General features: G+C 33.8%; 1 protein-coding gene across 16 annotated transcripts in view; it reads right to left on the minus strand.

The window, feature by feature from the left end:
* Nucleotides 1–3,122: 3,122 nt before the first annotated feature.
* The window catches only part of LOC143672594 (zinc finger X-chromosomal protein-like), a 107,350-nt gene continuing 88,335 nt past the window's right edge, over nucleotides 3,123–22,137 (minus strand). For 15 of the 16 annotated variants that reach the window (XM_077147187.1, XM_077147188.1, XM_077147198.1 and 12 more), the window contains 6 exons: nucleotides 17,249–17,815; nucleotides 8,782–8,931; nucleotides 8,406–8,552; nucleotides 8,106–8,252; nucleotides 7,515–7,655; nucleotides 3,123–6,964 (listed from right to left, as the gene is read on the minus strand). In XM_077147187.1, coding sequence (XP_077003302.1) covers nucleotides 5,781–6,964; nucleotides 7,515–7,655; nucleotides 8,106–8,252; nucleotides 8,406–8,552; nucleotides 8,782–8,931; nucleotides 17,249–17,815 — 2,336 coding nt within the window. In that variant the 3' untranslated portion in view covers nucleotides 3,123–5,780. Of the gene's footprint in view, nucleotides 6,965–7,514; nucleotides 7,656–8,105; nucleotides 8,253–8,405; nucleotides 8,553–8,781; nucleotides 8,932–17,248; nucleotides 17,816–19,339; nucleotides 19,452–22,137 lie in introns of those variants that run through there. The other variant, XM_077147199.1, reaches the window with a different exon arrangement.

Here is a 22,137-nt window from a genome sequence, read left to right on the forward strand (position 1 = left end):
AACTGTTGAAGATTGATTTTTAAGAAGCTTATTTCTTTGTTTGGGAGTATAAGTTTGTATGTATGTTCATACCAAAATGAACATATGCCTTTCCTAGAACCAATATTCTACCAAGAAAAACACACTGAAGTACATTTATAAATAATAACACATATAAGAGGAACAAGTATTAAAATTTTTAAAAAATTTATAAGGACAATGTATGTACAACATAAGATAAAACCGTAAAGCCCAGCTTAATTTTCATCTTACTAAAAACCTTCAGAAAAGGTAAATATTAGTTTTCTAATACGAATTACATTGATTCCCCAAAGAAAGCAGACAAAAAACACCAACTTTTCAATCCTTCACTTTTACTTGCTGAATCTTCCTTGAATTCTTTTTACCTTTGAGGAATGTAACTTATGGGAAGTCATAAAAATTATGAAAGATAAGCTATTAAGATATAGTGAAGTACAGTTATTGAATGGTAGAATACCGTATATATGGGTTAAGTTTATATTGTTCTGTTCCTATTTCACCCCCACTTTTTTTTTTTTTTTTTTTTTTAAAGGAAAGACAGAGAGAAGGAAGGAAGGATAGAAGGAAGGAAGGAAGGAAGAAAGGGAAACATTTTTAAACATTTTCTTGTTTTATTGTATTCTGTTTCTCCGTTTTTGTTACATGGGCTGGGGCCGGGAATCGAACCGAGGTCCTCCGGCATAGCAGGCAAGCACTTTGCCCGCTGAGCCACCGCGGCCCGCCCTTCACCCCCACTTTTATGCTACACAATTTCGTAATTCCCTTACAGTGGTTCTCAAACTTATGTGCCATTTGCCAATTTGAATATGTGGTATATACCAGGTATAATTCTCATTCAGTATTGCTGGGTGGAAGCCTTTTGATTGTTTCCATGAAGATGTGACCCACCCAATTGTGGGTGGTAACTTTTGATTGGGTGGCTTCCACAGATATATGTCTCCACCCATTTAAGGAGAGTTTCCTTACTGGAGCCCTTTAAGGGAGAACCATTTTGGAAAAAGCTTCAGAGCTGACAGAGCTCTTACAACCAGAGACCTCTGGAGGTGCAGAATCTCCAGGGAAGCTTTATGAAATGAGGAGAAAAAACTAGCAGATGTTATCATCTCAGAAGCTAGAGATTTCAGCAGATGCCAACCAGGTGACTTCCCAGCTGGCAGCATGGTACCAGCCTTTCTTGAATGAAGGTAACCTCTTGTTGGTGCCTTAATTTGGACATTTTCACAGCCTCAGAACTGTTAACTTGCAACCTAATAAATTCCCCTTTTAAAAGCTGTTTTGTCCTGTTATTTTGCATTCAGGCAGTTAAACTAAAACATACCAGAATCACCTTAAGGATGTGTTAAAATACATTTATTACTGGGTGTTATGAATTTCCTGTCTATTAGTCTAGATAAAGGCTCATGAATTTATATTTCTATCAGGCTCCCAAGTAATGTTGATGCTGGCATACACTTTGAAAACTAGTGCTCAAAGTATCACATATTAAAGATATTGAATGACCATAAACTTTTCTTACACAAAGTCCTGAATTTTTGGAAAATCAAGAAACTTGTTAGTTCTGGTACTCCAAGAGAACAAGGTAGTAAATTAGTTGTAGGCCTAGATAGTTATTCATGACAATCAATTAATTTAGCATTGCAGGGTTTTCTGGGACAATGGCATTCACGATGCTCTCTTGGTAAATTAATTTGTCTCAATTAACTATTAGGCAAACATTTTTTTTTCCACATAGCTAGAGAACTGCAGAATTTTCAGCTTTAAAAGTTTGATTTGAGAGGTTACCCTGGAAGTTGCTCTTACACAAGCTTCAGTTAGACATTGCTAGCTATCATACCTGCCAACCCCCAACTAGGACCATTCCTGCCAATCCTAGAAAACAAGATTCTAAGGTTCCATGCACGAGAGCTAACTTTCCAGAAACGTACAATCTTCAGATGGGTCTCTAGACCAGCTAAGTACTGAAATCTAGAGGGCCAGCCTCTCCAACAACATGAGATAGTTCCATCTCCCTACTCCATTTTAGTGACAGACCCTTCCAATACGTAGTTAAAATGGTCATAGCCTAAACATCACTAAAGAGAGGGATGGAAAGGTTAAAGGTGATGGTGGAATATTACGGTGAAGATAGGATTAACAAATGAGTATGATTGCTAAATTAAATTAATATCTTTTAATCTCCAATATCTTAGCATAGCCCAAAGTAAAAACCTGAAATTGTGGAGTTTTAACCCATGTCAAACTCTGAAATATGTTCTACGATTAATTGTGGTGCTGTGCTTTGAAATCTACTGTTTTATATATGCTATTTTTCAAAAAAAAATGGCGATTTTGGTGAATAAGAAAATATGCAAGCCTTCTAGACTGAAGCAGCTAGAAGGAAAAATCTGAGAGGATCTCATACTAGCCCATAACAAACTCTGGGATCGGTCCTGTAACTAGATTTATTGAACAGTGCTTTGAAAACTACCGTTTTTTTATTTCTTTGCTTTGTATATATGTTATACTGTACAATAAAAAAAACATTGGTTTGAAACTAAAGATATTGCACAACACAATTTACTAAATGCCACTGAACTCGACATTGTTTAATTTTGTTACATAAATTTTACTTCAATAAAAATTAAAAATCCAAAGATGTTTCAATTCTATTTTTGCTATTTGGCCCCTCATAACTCTGATCAATTTCCAGCTTTTATGATAACAATGAGCTAGTCTATAGTATGTTATCATCTGTTAAAGTCATCCAAAGTGAATGCAAAGGTGTGATTACTAAGTAATAACTATTGGGCAGCGTCTCTTCTGTGTGGAAGTGGTGTTAACAATACCCACTGATAAAATGTGTTGGGATTTATTACTGAAAAGAACTTTAATAAGTGTCATTAAAAAAATGAGAAATTTATCTTATCAGGACTTGAGATGCTAATAAAACACCAGAAAGATAAAAGAAAAAGTACATTTCAAGGCATGCTCATCTAAGGACTAATCAACTTATGTCTATCACTTGCAAATTCACAAGATTATGAATATTTGCATGCATCACAAAACTCAAAGTAATGAAGTATTTTCCATATCACTGCAATATAGAATGAATTAAGAAATTAGAAAGTGAAATCAAATCCACTATAGTTTTTCTCTTTATTTAGATTTAACAAACCTGCAGAATTTGTTGTTTACTACTGGTATCAAATAGATTAAACATCCATTAACAGGAAAATATTCTGATCTTTATTTTTGCATGTTATTTCAAGTACACATTTACATTAAGTGTCACACTTCCCTGTATTTTGTATGTATTTTACTTTTTTACAATGTTTACAGAAGGACATACAATATTTAATAAGATACTTCAACAAAATAACAATGTCCTCGTAAAAATCTGTACCTCTTTAAAACATTTAACTGAAACATCTACCTTTTTAGCTCTGCTAATCAAATCGCTTTAAGAATTGAAACCAGCATGTAACTAATATCAGTAAATAACAGTAAGTACAATTTCATGTTCAATTTATACAGAAAAATGTTTTTAATTTAGACTGAACTCTTAACTGCTTTTTTAAAGGTGTCAATATTCTTAAAACAAAAAACAAAAAAAAATCCTGTGTATTGTTGTATATAAAAGCAATATAAAGCAATATAAAGTGTTGTATTCCTTCAGTTTATTTTAAAATTTTATCTATTTATATATTCTATACTAATCTGATAGAATGTTAAGTTCTTAAATTTTAACACTCATTTAGGCATTTCTAATACCATGGAATTACCGAATTCAAGGGAGATTTAAAAGATTCTCAGACCAAAAAGAATAGTTTTCAAGAATAATATTGCAGGACAATGGATTGGATGACAATGAAGGGGGTGGTGGTGGTGGAATGTAAGGAGTCCAAGAATGCACAGGATACGCCAAAATCTATCCCTTGACTTTGGTTGGCACTAGGTTTGAACTCCTACCTGCCTAAAGCACTTGTTTTAAATTAGACTAAATTAATCTAGCACTTCAGAGGCTATCAAAACATCAAATATTTAAATGTCTAATCCTCTATCTATAATACCTGAAGATGAACTGTGGCAGAGAAAGGTGAAAAGGTTAAAACTTGACAGCAAGAATAAAATGGACTACTGTAGAGGCAGCTATCAAGTGGGAAGAAAAATTTCTAATCTCCCATGAAATGTCAGATATGTATCTGCCAATAACTAATTTGAGAAACCTAAAAACTGTCAGTTCTCCAAAGTTCGTATTAACACAACCAAGTTCTAATTAACTGCTGAATTCATTTTATATTATATCCATATTTTTTACTCACTGACTGTTAAAATGTCTATTTTCAATGAAAAATAAAACTGTGAAAGACCTGGGTGTTATGTGAAATAAGGCCTCAGATTTTCATTATGCACTTAACACACACCTTTATCTTTTACTCAAAGCTAATCTATGTGTTACATCTTTTAAAAGTTTGCTAACTGTAGCTAAAAAATAAAAAACAGGCTGAACTTGCCAAGTTTAGTCATAAATTAACAAATGAACCATTTGTTCTTCTTAGTCCATCTTACCAAGATATTGAATTCTCTCACAGGCTCCTCAGAGAACTAAAGGAGTTAGCCTGGATTCTCACTAGCTTTCAGAAAAATATAAAGTATGAAGCTGAGAAGTTCTATGAAAACACACTATCTAGAAGTATCTTAACTTCTAATTTTCAATTACCAAAGGTATTTAAAAGAAAATACATGTTGATTCTATTTTTAAATACCAATGTACTTTTTTTCCATCTAATTCTTCACCTGAGTAATCTAAATGAATAATAAGTTTACATAATGGTGTTTCATGCATCCCTTTATCTTTCAGGTTTTAAAATTTAAATCTTTCCTTATAAATTTTAAACTTGGGACTGTGTATATAAATGTGTAAAATAAGCAATATGTGCACACATATAAAATATCCACATATATGTTGAGTACACTTAACAAGTTGCAAAAGTACACTTAAGTTGCAAAAGCTCCTATGAGCCAAAATTTACTAAAACATTCCAAAATTAAATGTTAACAAACATCTTTTTAGAACACAACTACTGCAAGTCAAAGTAGCACAGATAGAACATAAAAAAACAAAAAGAACAAACTTTCAATAAGGTTTTCTACAAGTTTGCTAGGATGGCAAAAGATGTAAACATCACAATGAAACTCAACAGAAGCATCCAAACAAAACTGAAATTAAATACAAATCCAGCCATTGTTTGATATTCAGCAATGCTAGAGAACCAAAATGGAAAGTTCCATTTTCCTGTGGTCTGAAAATACTAAGACAAGGAAATGATTTCCATGTTATAACTACTTATGACAATAAAATCTCCCACTTATATTAGCAGATAGCTCCATTTCTGTGTGAAAAATTTGTGGGGAAAAATGAGTGAAACTGAGTACTTTCAGAGTTATCACTCTTAAAGTAGTCTTAGAAGAGTACCATAAAGGTAATAAAGTGAATATTTAAATAAATACCAAAACTTCTAAGACTGAAAAATTCAGTATAGAATCAGAGGCTACTTTATTAAAAGCAATGTGATTGTTGCCACTTTTCCACATTTAATAAACTGAGTAGAATTCAGACACCCTTTTGAATAAAATGTAAAGTCAACTAGAAGCAATAATCTTATTCTTACACAGCATGAATTAATGTACAATATTATGAGTAACCAAGAATGATTGGCTTTAAAATGAATTTTTCTACTTCAAGGTTAACATCTTTACAGACATCTGTACAAGAATGGTTAGGGGAGGTCAACTTCTTTGTGATGTCGCATTATGTGCTGGTTCTTTTCTGAAGGTCTTCGGAATCCTTTCTTGCAGTACTCACAGCGGTGAGGATAGTCTTTTGTATGAATGGAAATAACGTGCCGTTTAAAGCCTGAGGCATCTGTAGTGTTATACTCACAGTATTCACACTGATACACTTTCCTGCCACTGTGTGTCTTCATATGCTTTTTAAGCTCATTCTGTTGTCTAAATCCTTTCCTACATCTCTTACACCTAAATGGAAGATCTTTTGTGTGGACTGAAAGAATATGGCGACTTAGAACAAATGGATCTGCAATCTTAAAGTCACAATGCCTACACTGGTGCATTTTTTTACCCTTGTGGGCAGCCACATGTTTCTTGAGTTCTGAAGGCCTGTGAAAGCCTTTATCACACATGTCACACTTGTGCGGGTAGTCCTTTGTATGAACTGAAATTACATGTCGTTTCAAATCACTTGAGTTTGAACTCTTGTGGTCACAATGCAAACACTGGTGTGTTCTGTTTTCTTGGTGGAGGAGAGCATGTTGCTGCACTTCTTTGGTATCTGAGAAAGTCAGAAGACAAATGTCACACTTGAATGGTATCTCTTTACTATGCTTAGTTTTTATATGCGTTTTTAAGTTAGAGGAATCTGCGGATCTATATTCGCAGTACTGGCACTGGTACGGCTTCTCCCCAGTGTGGATTCGCATGTGCTTTTTAAGCTCTGAGGGATGACGAAAACCTTTACCACACTCCACACAAATGTGAGGAAAGTTCTTGCTGTGGACTGCCAAAAGATGGCGATTCAACAATCCTTGTTCGGCTGTCTCGTATTCACAGAATTTACACTTGTGCATTTTGTTGGTGCCTTTTTCCTTATGCACCATTTTGTGAGTAAATAAAGCCCCTACGTGAGAGAAATGTTTCCCACAGTCATCACATTCAGCGGCCTTCTCTGTCTTGCTGGTCAGCTTGTGGCTCTCTAGGTGATTATGTAAACTTATCTTCTTGTTGGTAACGTAATCACAGTCAGTACAGTGGTATTTCTTCTTGGTAAGGTGTTCAGGATGGTTTTTCATGTGCCTCTTCAAGAAACCCCTTGACTTAAACTTCTTCCCACAAATCATGCAAGGATAGACTGTCAAAGGTTGCCCATCAGGGCCAATAATTATCGCTAAGAAAAAGAAAAGACAGAGCATGAGTGATTAAAGTTCTGTTGTGTCTTCTTTAAGAATTTAAATTTGTATTGTGAACATTATTATAGGGCAGTACTCCAAGAGAGTCCATATTTGTTTAAAGATACCTATAAAATAATTTTAATATACAGATCAATTTATAAGAATATACACATAAGAATAAGCCCAATGACTAAATAAAGTACTAGCCTTATATCTTTCTAAATTATGAAAGCTGTATGCTGAAATGATTAAATTCTTTTAAATTTACTCAATTAGAGTTAAGTAATATTATAAGGTTTCTTTTCATATCCAATAAATCATTTTTAATTCCTTTTTCCTGAATATCTGACCAACTTTTTTCCTTTTACCTTCAGAAATCATTCACGAATATTACTAAATTCTTAATACTTATGTTTAAATTCAATATACAAAAGTTACATGTGGTTTAGAATCCTAAGATGCCTTACAACCCCTCTGTGGATACACACTGACGCTTAATCTGAGAGTATGCAGAAAACACTGTGCTATGGAATTGTATGCCCTCACCTGTTTGGTACTGCCTTGAATCAGGTCTCCTCCTTTTCTTTGGTTTTTGTTTAGCCAACCTGCCAAGGCCAGCAGATTCATCTATGTGCAAGAGGGCACTTGCAGTGCCATTCCGGTTTTCAATTCCATCAGAATTATTACCTAACAATATGCATTAAAAACAAAATTATATCCTATTATAAAGAACTAGGGATTCCTTATTAACTGCAATAATGAATAGTAAGCCATGATATTCATGAATGACTAAAATTCCCTATTCTTGGTAATGGAACAGATGTTAGCATTTTGCTTTCTCTCAAAATTTTAAAACCATGGGTTAGATACAATCAAGATGAAAAATTTCACCTTGAAAGCCTGTGTATTTTTTTAAATAGTTCCTTCAAAATAATATAGACAACAAAGAAATTCCTGTTAAATTTAAAGACAAAATTTTTTTTTTATAAAAAAAGGAAGACTTTATAATCTTCCTTTTCACTTTTGCGTAATTCAGAGTACTGAAATATCATAAATTTAAGATCATGAGAAACAGGTTTTAAATAATGAAATATGTTCGAACAGTAATTCACTTCTGAGAGTAGTTACATGACTTACCATAAGTTGCTGCCCATGCTATTGGCATGAAGGTTTTGATCTCACTGTCATCCATTTGCTGTTCATGTACTGCTGCTGCTGCAACAGCAGCATCTTCCTCACCTACGATCACTTCCATATAAACTTCATCAGCAATTTCAGCAACATCTACATAGAAAAATTATTAAATCCTTCGTTTACGTAAGAGTCACTGCTGTTCTTTCTCAAAATTTGGTGGAATACCCTCTATAAAAATACTGATTGAAAAATAAAATTTCCAGTAACACAAAATTGTCTCCCTCAAAAGGGCCACCTACTTACTTAAATCTTCGTCTTCTTGCTGAGAGTCATTTACTGTCATATAAACCATCTTTTCCCTTGGGACACGAACACTGCTATTCTGGTCAAGTAATTCAATTCCACCATGTTCATTCTCAGGCTCACTCTCCACAATGTCTACTGTTCCACCTATAAGGGAAGAAGACAGCTTAGAAGATTTATCTGCAAATGTCATTTCTCCTTATTTTACTAATTACCTTTTATAATGGTTTTATATTACTACATTGGAATTACTATTTTTTCAATTTATCTTCAGAAAAAGATTTCAAATGTTCTCAATCTAAACAGCCCAAAAGTAATTAAACTGGAAATTTTGGATAAGAATATATAATAATGTTGAAGGAAACTTTCCTCTTACCTAAGTCATCCTCCCCTGGGTCAGCCTTAAATATGTAAACTTTGATGACTTCAGGACAAGTGCCATCCACTTTACAGGGATCAATTTCTGACTCTGCATCTATGTTGATTCCAGAGGAATCAACGGGTTCTATTTTGCCAGCATCATCTACTAAAAAGGTAGGAAATATGTCACAAATAATAGCAGTGCATACTTAAATAAAACACTTCAATATTGTCTTTTTTACTAATATAATCTATAATTTGTGTCACATAAAATTGGATGATTTTTATCTAGACAAATGGAAGTAAATAAATTATTTAAAACTTTTGACAATACGAGATATTCAAGTAAAAAATAGATGGGTTGCTTTGGTAGAATGCTCACTTCCATGAGGGAGACCCAGGTTCAATTCCCCGCCTGTGTACTCCTACCCCCTACCAAGAAAAATTCACATAAAGAAAATTCCTCATACTTTGGAAAATAAAAGTAATGAAAAGCAAACACTAATAAAGGTGTAAATATCATTTCTGCTTATCCATAAGGTAAAAACATTACTATATGGGCGGGCCGCGGTGGCTCAGCGGGCAGAGTGCTTGCCTGCCATGCCGGAGGACCTCGGTTCGATTCCCGGCCCCAGCCCATGTAAAAAACAAACAAACAAACAAAATACAATAAAACAAGAAAATGTTTAAAGATGTTTCCCTTTCTTCCTCCCTTCCTTCCTTCCATCCTTCCTTCCTTCTCTCTGTCTTTCCTTCCCTTCCTCCCTTTCTCTTAAAAAAAAAAAAACATTACTATATTATGGATATTTTTATAATATTTAAAGTGAAGACTAGGGAAAAGCTGATCTAGTATTAAAATCAGCTAAAACTAGTTTCAACAAGCATTACTTCAATCATGAGCATTAAACTGCTCCCATTAGAATTCCATGTTTTTAAATAATCAAATTATAATTGTCAGAAAGGTACACTGCAATAAGATGGTCTATGTAAATTCTAGTATCAACCTATACACACACACATATGCTCCACATATATACACATACACAAACATATATCCATGAAAGTTCAGGAAAAGATTTAATGAGTCCGAGTCTTTCTTAGCAAAACATATATTTAAGCACATTTTCATATACTTTAATGAGTTCAATTAGAGAAATCTACTACAACTTCACCAAGTCTTAAACCTTAGCCTTCTCATTATTTGCCCCCTGCCTGCCCAGCATCCAAACCTTGAGGCACTTCCTCAGAAAATAAAAAACTTTAATGTAGTTGACAGTGCAATTAAGGAACGAAAGTACAGCACTGAATCAAACCAAGCCAGTGAGATTAAATGACTTAACCAGGATCACAGCATCTGCACAGCCCACGGTGCTGAGTAAATTTATTATGAATGAATGCCATAAATAAGAATAGAATTCATATACCTCAACTGAAAATATAAAAGAAGATTAAATAAAAATTTAAAAATCCAGTGTCTTGACTCCAAGTCCAAAGAAAGCAGCCAAAGTTACATAAAAGCCTGTGTAAAAAAGCTATTCAGTTAATTTGTGCTTCTGGTTATAATCCAGATTAGGTGCCTAATTCGATAACTGTGCATCACTAATAAGGACCTCAGAGAAGCACATGGCTTCTTCAACCAACAAAATGATCAAGGGCCAAGGAATACTAAAAGCTGTAGGAAGTCTTTAAAATCAGGGAATACCTACTTTAATTACATACAGAAAAAAGAATGAAAAATATGTTTACTTTCACTTATAAAGAATGTCTACCAAATACTTTACACTTACTTGTCTTCCACATTTGCAATGTTAACAACAAGCAATGATTATTTCGGTGTAATTTCCAGTTTGCAGACATGACTATGAAAGCACTTAGTGCCAAGAGTGCTTTTGGTTAAAAGGTCTAAATTAGAAAGCAGGGTTTGGACACTTACTAGTTTTGTGACCTTGGGCAAGTCATTTAACCTCTGAGTTGTTTCAGGTTCCTCATTAGTAAAATGAGGACAGTAGCGTCTATCACGCATACCTCACAGGACTGTTGTGATGATCAAATGGGAATGTATGGGAAGCGTTCTGAAAAACTGTAATGAGAGTATTCATTTATAAATGTATAAAACAAATACCATAAGTGTTAACAATCACCTAAAATGAAACAACCCTTCAATCAAGAATGGTCTATGACCCATTCTTGTTGGGGCCAAATTAAACTAGTACATGCTATACATTTATTGCTTTTTTGTATATATGTTATTTCTCACAATATTAAAAGGGGTGCATTAACTGTATAAAATTCCATAGTTTTTAGTATATTTGCACAGCTGTGCAACCATCACTAGTTCCACAAAAGGAATGTCCATAGTGTTTAGCTATTAAACTAGTCTGAAACTGGCCATTACCCTAGTAAAATTACTGTCTTCATAAATGTATTTATTTATATTTAGTACTTAATTTTATATTTATATTAAATATACTTATTGTAGACACTTTAAACATATCTGTTAGCAGACTTTTTCATCAATTTTGTTGAAGTTCTCTGTACATATTGTTTGTTACTTGTGATTTTGGTGACACTCTAAGAAACTACTGTCTTATCTAAGGTCAAGAATATTTACCCTAAAACTTTTTATTTCAACTTTATATATGGTTTAATGAAAGGGACCCATACATTTTTTTTGCATTAAGATACCCTGATGTTCAAGTAATATTTGTTGAAGAGATTTTTCTCTCTCATTAATGGGAAGTCTTGGCACGAGGCTTGAAATCACCTGACCATGTGCATACAAGTCTATTTCTGGATTCCCAATGCTATGCCAGTACCATACAGCTCGATTACTGAAACTTATTTATTTGGGAATATTAAATTCTCCTCTGTTTCTGAAATACAGAAAGAAATACAGTTTTCTTTACTTCAGTATGCTGAACACATCATCTCATTGTCTTCTATTCTCCATGTTTTGATGAGAAGTTAGCTATTAATCATATTGACAAATGAGTACAAATGGGCCACTTCTCTTGTTTTCAAGATTCTGTGTTTGGCTTTCACCAACTTGATTATGTTATAACTAAATATAGGGCTCCAATTTTATTCTATCTGAAGTGGGCTGAGATGTGGACATTAAAGTTTCTCATCATATTTGGGAACTTTTCTTCCATTATTGTTGAATATTCCTTCTATTCCTTTCCCCCTTTCAGTATGTTTAAGGATGTCCCACAGAGCATATACATTTTTTTTTTCAGATTGGAAATTCTCAACTGACCTATTTTCATATTATCTGGTTTATTTCCTTCTGTCTGCTCAAATCTATCTTTGAGCATCACTGGTGAAATTTTCATTTTAGTTTTTCTATTTTTTAAATCCAGAGTTTCTATTAAGTTCTTTTTTTTTCCTTGTAATTTCTATATTTTTTGTCCACTACTCTTATACTTTCCTCTGGTTCTCTACACATGATTTTGTTCAGCTCTTTCAACATATTTAAATTAGCTGATTAATGTCTTTATCAAGGAGGCCAATTGTTTGGGATTCCTCAGGAACAGTTTCTTTTAATTGCTCTTTTTCCTGTGAATGGAACACACCTTCTTGTTGCTCATCATCTCTCATAACTTAGTTGGAAACTGAACATTTTTACGAGTACAACGAACAACTGTGAAAGTCAGATTTTTCTCTTACCCAGAGTTTGCTGTTATTTTTTGATTAGTAATATTTATTGCCCAATTCTGAAAATCTGTGTAAATTTTGAATGTGACCACTAAAGTCTCTGTTCTTCAGTTTAGTAGTTAATCAATGGCCATAGATTTCTTTAAATTTCAAAAACAAAAAGTCCTCTAATTTTCACCACAGATTTCATAGGCATGTTGCAGCACACCCTCAACTCTCAGTTAAGCACTTTTAACTTCACATTTAGCAGTTACTTCCTGTTTGAGCTGAACTTTAAGGTTAGCCAAAGATGAGCTCAGGTCCTTCTCAGGTCTTTTGAATATCAGAGTTCCGGTGATATGCTTAGCACTGGGCATGCGCACCTGGACTTCAAGATTCCCAGAATATGTTGGAGCTTGTCAAAATCTTCTGGGGACATCCCACTGGTTATTCTATTTTCCCCAACTGTTATCCACTACCACAGACAGCAGTAACGCTTAGCACCTGCTTCTGTTAATTTTTTTGACAAATGCCTCTTGTTAAAAGGCTATTTGCACCAGCAAGCTCTGAGTTAGGTCAAAGAAAGACAGGCTCACAAGTGAGGTCTTGCAAAGAATACCAGAAAGGTCGAGTGATGACATGTCTGGGAACAGCTTTTGACACAAAGTCCAAACACTGTTCAGCTTCCTCCTATGGCTGCTGCTTGAGCAGCTCTGTGGGCTCTGCTTTACAAGGATAGTACATATTGCATGGGATAGCAGATGTGAACAGACCATGTTAAAATACCAGAACAACTGTTATGCTCACCAAAATATAGTCTTTTTTTTCTTTAATAAACACTCCCTGTACTGCTGCAAACTTTAATTTTCTGAATTTTGTAAAAGCTGAACCTAATCTGTTTTCCAGTGAACTTGTTGCTCTTACAGTATAGAGGATTTTCAGTGGTCCTTACTCTGTCATTTTTATGGACATTCTAAACAGTATCTTTTTTTGTTGAAAAAATTTTTTTCCATAAGCTTGAAATTTTTCTGCACCATTATTTCTCTATTTTCCCATATGTTGTCTTAAACTCCTTATTCTTGCCTCCTGTATCTATAAACTTTCTACTACAATCACTTTTGTAATTATGTTTTTCCAACATTTCATTGTTACTGTTTCCTATAGCTTGCCTGGGGGTTAATGATTAGACTCAGCCATATTTATTTTATTGTTGCTCCTATTATAGCTTTTATCTTGCTCATATTTATATTTTTGTCTTTAAATTTCTTCCAAAGGACTAACAATTTACTTTCTAATCTGGCTTTATTGCCTTATAAAATCTGTGAAATACTTTATGTCTGCTTTGACAGTTTCTAAAAACCTTTTACAGCTCTTATACAAAAATATGTAAATTCTTGGATGATGAAGAAAAAAACTCTTGAATGTATCAGAACTAACTTCAAAATGATCAACAACATATCTTTTCCACAGAATCCTTAATTCAGTAAGTAAGACTTTTCTCATTTTTCAAAAATATTCCCTTGGGGGTATCTATTTTCAAAATTCCAGAACTTTATTGTGTTACCAAATAATTTAAAAACAAAACCAAACAAAACTGTATGGAGCATAATATATATAAATATTTTAAAAACATTATCCTAGAGAACAAAGAATGAACTAATAATAAATAAATAAATAACATATGCATATTCTTACAGATAGGTATTTTAATTAATAAGTTAATACCAAGCTTTATTCTGTTATTAGTTACAGTAACTAAAAAAAATCTCATTGTATGGATCCTCACAGTTTATGCATTAAACATGGGAGGGGCTGGACATCAGTTATTCATTCATTTCCTGAACCACTTTTTACTGAATGTGTACTCTAACCAAATCAGTTAGTAACTAATACCAGCTACTGTGGTTAAAACATTAGACAGCATTTGGGTGACCCAAGGTGTCCATGGAATTTCAGCTACACAATCATGCATAATGTTTCAAACCCAACAGACAAACTAGATGGAGAAGATAAACAGGTGGATGAGACATATGAGATTCTGTCCTCTAGAAATACACAGCTATGTAATTATATACACTGCAAAGACAAAAAGAAAGTCATTTTGACATCAAAGGCAGCTAGGTTATAACTAGGGTCATTTGTGTCTAGTGTACACTACTGTAATAATAAAAAGAATGAGGCTTTGTTCATCATCATTTTAAGGGAAGACTTCTAATGGAAGAAATTTGTGAAATTGGTCACCAAAGACTAAAAAAGCCGTCTACTAGGCTCTTAGATACAATAACATTGTAATTTTTGAAGGGAAGAAAGTACTTAATATATATTTACATTCTATGATCTATTTATGCAGAATAAATAGATCATAGCAATTAAAAATACTATCACCCTCTTATGATATATGGAAGACACTAAAACTGATTTTCAGTGAAAGTACTTCAGTTTTATGGTTCATGTATAAAATCAGGCCATAATTTCTCCATGTATTTAAAAACTTCCCAATGCTAAATAGAAAAGATTTTACGTTACCATGAGGCATTATAGGAAGTTCTTTTCTGAGTGGCTAAAACAAGAAAAATGTCAAGAAAACAGAAACCTCCAAATAAATTTAATTTATAAAGATTACAAGCCAAATTCAGGAACTCAAATTTTTATTCTTAAGTATTTAAGTATCTAAACAGTTATTCTCACAAGCAGTGGGGATAAACAAAGCATTAAGTCGAGCCCTCAATCTTGGGGTCTGTTCACATGAAACCCTGCAAAGGATAGGCTAAGCCTATTTAAAATTAGGTCAAAGAGTCGCTTCCAAAGAACCTCTTATGTTGCTTAGCTGTAGCCTCTCTCTCTCAGCCAACACAACCAGCAAACTCATTGCTCTTCCCCTCTCTACATGGAACATGACTCCCAGGGGTGTAAATCTTCCTGGCAATGTGGGATAGAAATCCTAGAATGAGCTGTGGGACTCAGCATCAAGGAAATGAGGAAACCTTGTAGACCAAAAGGGGGAAGAGAGAAATGAGACAAAATAAAGTGTCAATGGCTAAGAGATTTCAAACAGACTCAAGACGTTATCCTGGAGGTTATTCTTACGTATTATATAGATATCACCTTTTTAATTAAGGTGTAATGGAGAGGCTGGAGGGAACTGCCTGAAAACGTAGAGCTGTGTTCCAGTAGCCATGTTTCTTGAAGATGATTGTATAATGATATCACTTTCACAATGTTGAGTGTGTGACTGTGAAAACGTTGTGTCTGATGTCTTTTTATGGTATGGACAAATGATGAGAACACATGGATTAAAAATACATAAATAGGGGGAACAAATGTTAAAATAAATTTAATAGACTGAAACGCTAGTGATCAACGAAAGGGAGTGTTAAGGGGTATAGAAAAAAAATACGGGAAACAAAGGCTAAAATATAAGACATATGGTGTGTATGAGTTTTTTTCTTTTCTCTTTTTATTTTTCTGAATTGATGCAAATGTTCAAGAAATGAACATGGTGATGATTATATAACTATGTGATAATATTGTGAATTACTGATTATACCAAGAATGGAACGATCATATGATAAGAATGTTTGTGTTTTTATGTTGCTATGCTTAAAAAAAAATAAAAATAATAATATAAAAAATAAACAGTTTTCAGCAAAGAAAGTAAATTAAACTGGTCAAATCTGGCTATTGACAGTTATTAAAACAAGCTCAGCTGTAAAAATCTATCGTTATTTTAAAAATTAGGCCACGATGTATGCCTGATCAACTAACACACAAAAGTGCCAACTTACCCTAGCCTAGTCAAATACTGGTAAACTCTTTCCCTAAATCAGAATCAAAGATTCTGGGGGATGGGAGAACTTTTATTTAACATTAATGGCAATACTGAACTCAATCTGTATTATAAAGCTTCATACCAACGCAAGCATATGAGCTGATGATTTAGGATAACTAAGTTATCTAGATCAGCAGATGGATATTGAGAATGGCCAACAACTCTGAACCTTAATAACATACTGAAAACATCACTAAATTGGAAGACATCCATTCAGGGATTTTAGAAACATGATATCCTTGCTACCTAAGCAAAACTATGTCCCAAAATGTCCTGGCACATAAGTAAACATATTTTGAAAATGAGCATCACATAAGGGACAATAAAAAGACAATAAGCCAGTATATTAAATTTCAAATCAAAATAAACTCACATAGTCTTCTAAATGACTATTTTATTAGACTTCAAGTGATTTATTTCCAAAGAGAATAATGAATTATCTTTTTAAAACATGACAAGTATTCAGAAAGAAAAGGGACAATGGTGCAGATGAAAGAACGAATGTTCAAAATACAAACAATTAAAAAGACAAAAGATACATTATTTTTCAGGTTGTAATCCTTTCAACTTTAAGAAGTAATTGTGATATGGTAAGGTGATAGCCTAAATGAATCTCTTATGCTTGAACAAATGTTCAAAATACTAACAATTAAAAAGACAAAAGATGCATTATTTTTCAGGTTGTAATTCTTTCAACTTTAAGATGTAATTGTGATATGGTAAGGTGATAGCCTAAATGAATCTCTTATGCTTTCATAAACTTAGTTCTATTCCTTTCAGTCTTTATCTTTCTTTCTACTGAAAAAATCTTTTTATTTTATCCTTTCATAAACCAACTCTTCACTCTGAACCATTTCACTTTTCTTACAAGAGTCAAACTGAAAGAACAACACAGATAGGTTTATAAAGTTTCCCCACTTAATTTTACCAAAGTGTAAGCCAAGGAAAGTTTATCCTTGATATATGTTTAAAAAGACAACTTTCAAATACATCTTGAGCAATCACTTTACCCCATACTTACACGATATCATAAGGTAGTCCTCACAGTTGCCTTTGTCATCATCTTGCGGGTCCACAGGGATCCCGTTGGCATCTATGACTGCTTCAGAAGCACAGTCTGCTACTAATACTTCTGAAACTACATCAGTTGCCAGAGTATCAGTGACCATATCTGCTTCTACTTCATTATCATGAACCACATGTTCAACACGTCCAACAGCAGGCACATGTAGAGATTCATTTGTCAACACATGTTCTGGCACAGACATTGAGGCTGAAGTAATGTCAGAAGTTAAAATATCATCTGGCTCTGTGCAATGTGCTAAAGAAACTTCTTCGGTGATACCTGGGCCCAATACTTGCTCAGGAATGATGACATTTTCAGATACATCTGCTTCTTCCAAGATGTCTGAGCAATGAACATCCTCTATAACAATATCCTCAATAACATCTTGGATTACAATAGAGTCTGGGTCATCAGGAACAAAATTATGCACAGTTATGCCTGAATCCACAATATCTGAAACAAAAACAGTTTCTTGAACTTCCACAACAATTTGATCACCATCCATGTGTGTAACATCAGCTCCTTAAAAAAAAAAAAAAATTAAAATGACATTTCAGGTAAGTATGGATGACTATCTCAAATTTGTAAAGATTGAAAAAAATTTTTTTAGCAGGAAATATGCTAGCTCTTAAGTCTTCCCAAATATAAAACAGATTAAAGAAACAAAGAAGGAATTTATTTTTTATTCATAGTAGAAATAAATATTTTTAACATAAAAGCTTTCAAAACTCATACCTGATCAATTAATAGGTCAAGAAACACAATGAAAACAGAACACCTGAGTCAGTCACATAAGAAAAATATTCATGAAAAAATTATTGTAGAGTATGTAAACATCTTCCAACCTACTAAAACATGATTGCAAAAATTAAGCAAAAAAATTTCAGAAAACAAACACAGCATCTTTCTTCATTTATATGTTACATTTTTTTCTTTCTTTTCCCATTTCCCTACTCAACATAGAATCTTTCTTCTTTCCCCCACTTCTACCTATTTCTTTTCTTCCCTTCCTATTTTTTTTCTTTCACTTTCATATTCTTCGCCTTCTGTTTTGATGTAATATCCCACTAATAACTTCCATTTATGTCTATGGAAATTAAGAAATGATCCTCTGAACTAAGCTAAGCACTTAAGAAATTGAGGTACAAATTAAAAAAAGGATACAAGGCCATAGTAAAGGAATAAAGAAAAATGATAAGGAACCTCTGGTGAAAAGAACAGATAAAAGTAGCTGCTGTACTGTGTGGTGAATGAGTTCAATTAGAGAAATCTACTACAACTTCACCAAGTCTTAAACCTTAGCCTTCTCATTATTTGCCCCCTGCCTGCCCAGCATCCAAATCTTGAGGCACTTCCTCAGAAAATAAAAAACTTTAATGTAGTTGACAGTGCAATTAAGGAACGAAAGTACAGCACTGAATCAAACCAAGCCAGTGAGATTAAATGACTTAACCAGGATCACAGCATCTGCACAGCCCACGGTGCTGAGTAAATTTATTATGAATGAATGCCATAAATAAGAATAGAATTCATATACCTCAACTGAAAATATAAAAGAAGATTAAATAAAAATTTAAAAATCCAGTTTCTTGACTCCAAGTCCAAAGAAAGCAGCCAAAGTTACATAAAAGCCTGTGTAAAAAAGCTATTCAGTTAATTTGTGCTTCTGGTTATAATCCAGATTAGGTGCCTAATTCGATAACTGTGCATCACTAATAAGGACCTCAGAGAAGCACATGGCTTCTTCAACCAACAAAATGATCAAGGGCCAAGGAATACTAAAAGCTGTAGGAAGTCTTTAAAATCAGGGAATACCTACTTTAATTACATACAGAAAAAAGAATGAAAAATATGTTTACTTGCACTTATAAAGAATGTCTACCAAATACTTTACACTTACTTGTCTTCCACATTTGCAATGTTAACAACAAGCAATGATTATTTCGGTGTAATTTCCAGTTTGCAGACATGACTATGAAAGCACTTAGTGCCAAGAGTGCTTTTGGTTAAAAGGTCTAAATTAGAAAGCAGGGTTTGGACACTTACTAGTTTTGCGACCTTGGGCAAGTCATTTAACCTCTGAATTGTTTCAGGTTCCTCATTAGTAAAATGAGGACAGGAGCATCTGTCATGCATACCTCACAGGACTGTTGTGAAGATCAAATGGGAATGTATGGGAAGTGTTCTGAAAAACTATAATACGAGGATTAATTATTATTGTGACATAAGAAAACAGAGGACCTGGCTGATTAAGTGAGTTGCTCAAAGACAAACAAATACCTTAAAGTGTTAACAATCACCTAAAATGCAAATGCCCTTCAATCAAGAATGGCCTATGACCCATTCTTGTTGGGACCAAATTAAACTAGTATATTTTATCCATTTTTCTCTTAAGAGCATAAAGTGTCTGTTTCAAGCACATTAATTATATTTCACCATGTTCCAATGAAGAAAAGAACTATAACTTTTACATTTACCATTATCAATTAAAATTTCCAAATACAGGTCAAAAGATTATCCCAAGTTATTAAAAAAAACACACACACACACAGGAACTAGAAATTTCATTAACCCCTTATATTTCTCAATTAATTCAATTACTATCTCTATTAACATACAGCAATCTGATCATTTAAAATTTTAGTTTACAAAGCAGCTATGTAATATATAATCATTCTAGATTATAAAATCTATTGAAATAATTTTATTTCTGATTCATATAAAAATATGGAGCCATAGGTAATCTGACACTGAATAATTTTTTTCTAACACAATTTCATCAATACTATTTTCCTGGTGCAGTTGGGGATAACACCGTTGTCTTAGGCAGAAATTTCCTTTCGGGAACTGTGAGAGATAGGGTTATAAAAGCCTTTTAAAGGCAAACTGTAGACGGCAGGGGTTTATAACTTATTTGCTAAGCAGAAAAAGAGAGATATGATATGATATAACCTACATGTTACTTTAAGACAAGTACTGTGGTGAGGTAGGTAAAAGAAAGAGAATTAGAGTAAAGTAAATACTTTGATGTTTAGATGAAAAATGAGATTATATAACATAGCCTGGCCTAAGATGTACAAATGGCATGATGAGGAGCAATGTGATAGGCAGAACACCATCTGCCAAGATGTCCAAATCCCAATCCCTGGAGTTTGTGAATAAGCTACATTATGGCATATGTCATATGGACTGAGCCGATGTTATATGTTATTTTTAAATTTTAAAAACTTTAAAATAGAAAAATAGCACTGAAAAATCTGACAGGCCCAATCTGCTCATATGAATTCTCTAAGCAGAGAATATTTTGCTTTGAGAAAGCTCTCTACTACAGAGATCTGCAGCAGAAGTACAAGTCAAAAAGGAGGTGAAGTGTGAGACTCACACTTTACTGGAACAGGACAAGAAAGACTTGGACAGCTTCAATGAAACAAAGACCATATCCGAAGTTGACAGTCAGCAAAGAAATAGAGACTGCAGTCACACAACTGCAAAGAAAGGAATTTGGCTAATAAACTAAATGCAATTGAAAGCAGATTCATTTGGAAGAAGATTCATCCCCAGAGGTCTCTGAAAAACAAAACATAGGCCTGCTTAACACCTTGGTTTCAGCCACATGAAGCCCAAAGTAGAAGATGCAAAAACACCATAGACTTCTGACCTAGAGAAACTAGAAACAATTTTACTGTTTAAGGCTGCTAAGTTTGTGGTAATACTTAATACAGTAACAGAATACTAATACAGATTTTGGTAGCAGAAAACAGAGTTCTTCTATCACAAGTACCTGAAAATGTGAAGAAGTTTTGTAATTGGAAAGTGGGTGGAAAGTGGAAGAATTTTAAGGATTAAGACAAAAGAGTTAAGATTCCTTTGAAAAGACTGTTGTTGCTATATGGAAGTTAATGACTCTGGTAGTGAGTATTCAGAGAAAGGGAGAAGCATGCTGAAGAAATCTGATACTGACTTAAAAGAACACTTAAGCTGCTATAATCAGAGAGTATATATATATCCCCATAATATATACCAGAAACACAAAGTTCTTGAGGAAATTACACCAGCAGAAACACTATCAGGTTGGGCAGTACAATATGAAAGAAGGCTGCTGGATCCCCAAATTCTAGGGGCAAGAAAAAGGCTGTTAAAACTACTCAGCTGCAAATACATGTTATTGTTCCTGAAAAAAGCATGGATGACTCAATGAAGGTGCTGTCAGCAGAGAGAATTATGCTCAAGCTTTGAAACTTAATGGAGTTTGCCCATACTTCTCCATCTGAATCAGAACGTCTAAAATTATTTGCACCACTTCACACTGAAAGCAGGTAACTTCTTTGTTTTCAGACATTTAACAATGAAGAATTCTGTACCCCAAGAGCTATACTTAATAAAAATACACAAGGCATTATCCAAACTTGATAATTCTGGGCTGATTAATCTTAGATAAGATTTTTTTACTTTGAGCCTGGGAAGTTTGAGAGAGTCTGAAAATATTTTGCATTCAGGAGGGACATAAATGTTTAGGGGCCAATATGCAAACTGTGGGAGGCAGAATGGTCCTCCAAAGATTCCATATCCTTAGCCCTGAGTTTTAAAAATATTTTACATGACACGGCAAAACACACACATGTGCAAACAAACCTTTGCATATAAAATTAAGACACAAATATAAAATAGGGAGATTATCCTGGATTTCTGGAAGAACCTGACGCTCTTTTTTTAAGAATAAAGTTATTCTGGTTGGAATCAGAAGGATGTGGTGCAAGGGGAAGTTAGAAATCAAAGAGTGAGCAAAATTTAATCTGCTATTGCCAAGGGGAGATCCTTGGAAAGAATGAGAAGGAATGCAGGTA

The sequence above is a fragment of the Tamandua tetradactyla genome, chromosome Y (assembly GCF_023851605.1).
Source record: "Tamandua tetradactyla isolate mTamTet1 chromosome Y, mTamTet1.pri, whole genome shotgun sequence".
Taxonomy (NCBI): Eukaryota; Metazoa; Chordata; class Mammalia; order Pilosa; family Myrmecophagidae; genus Tamandua; species Tamandua tetradactyla.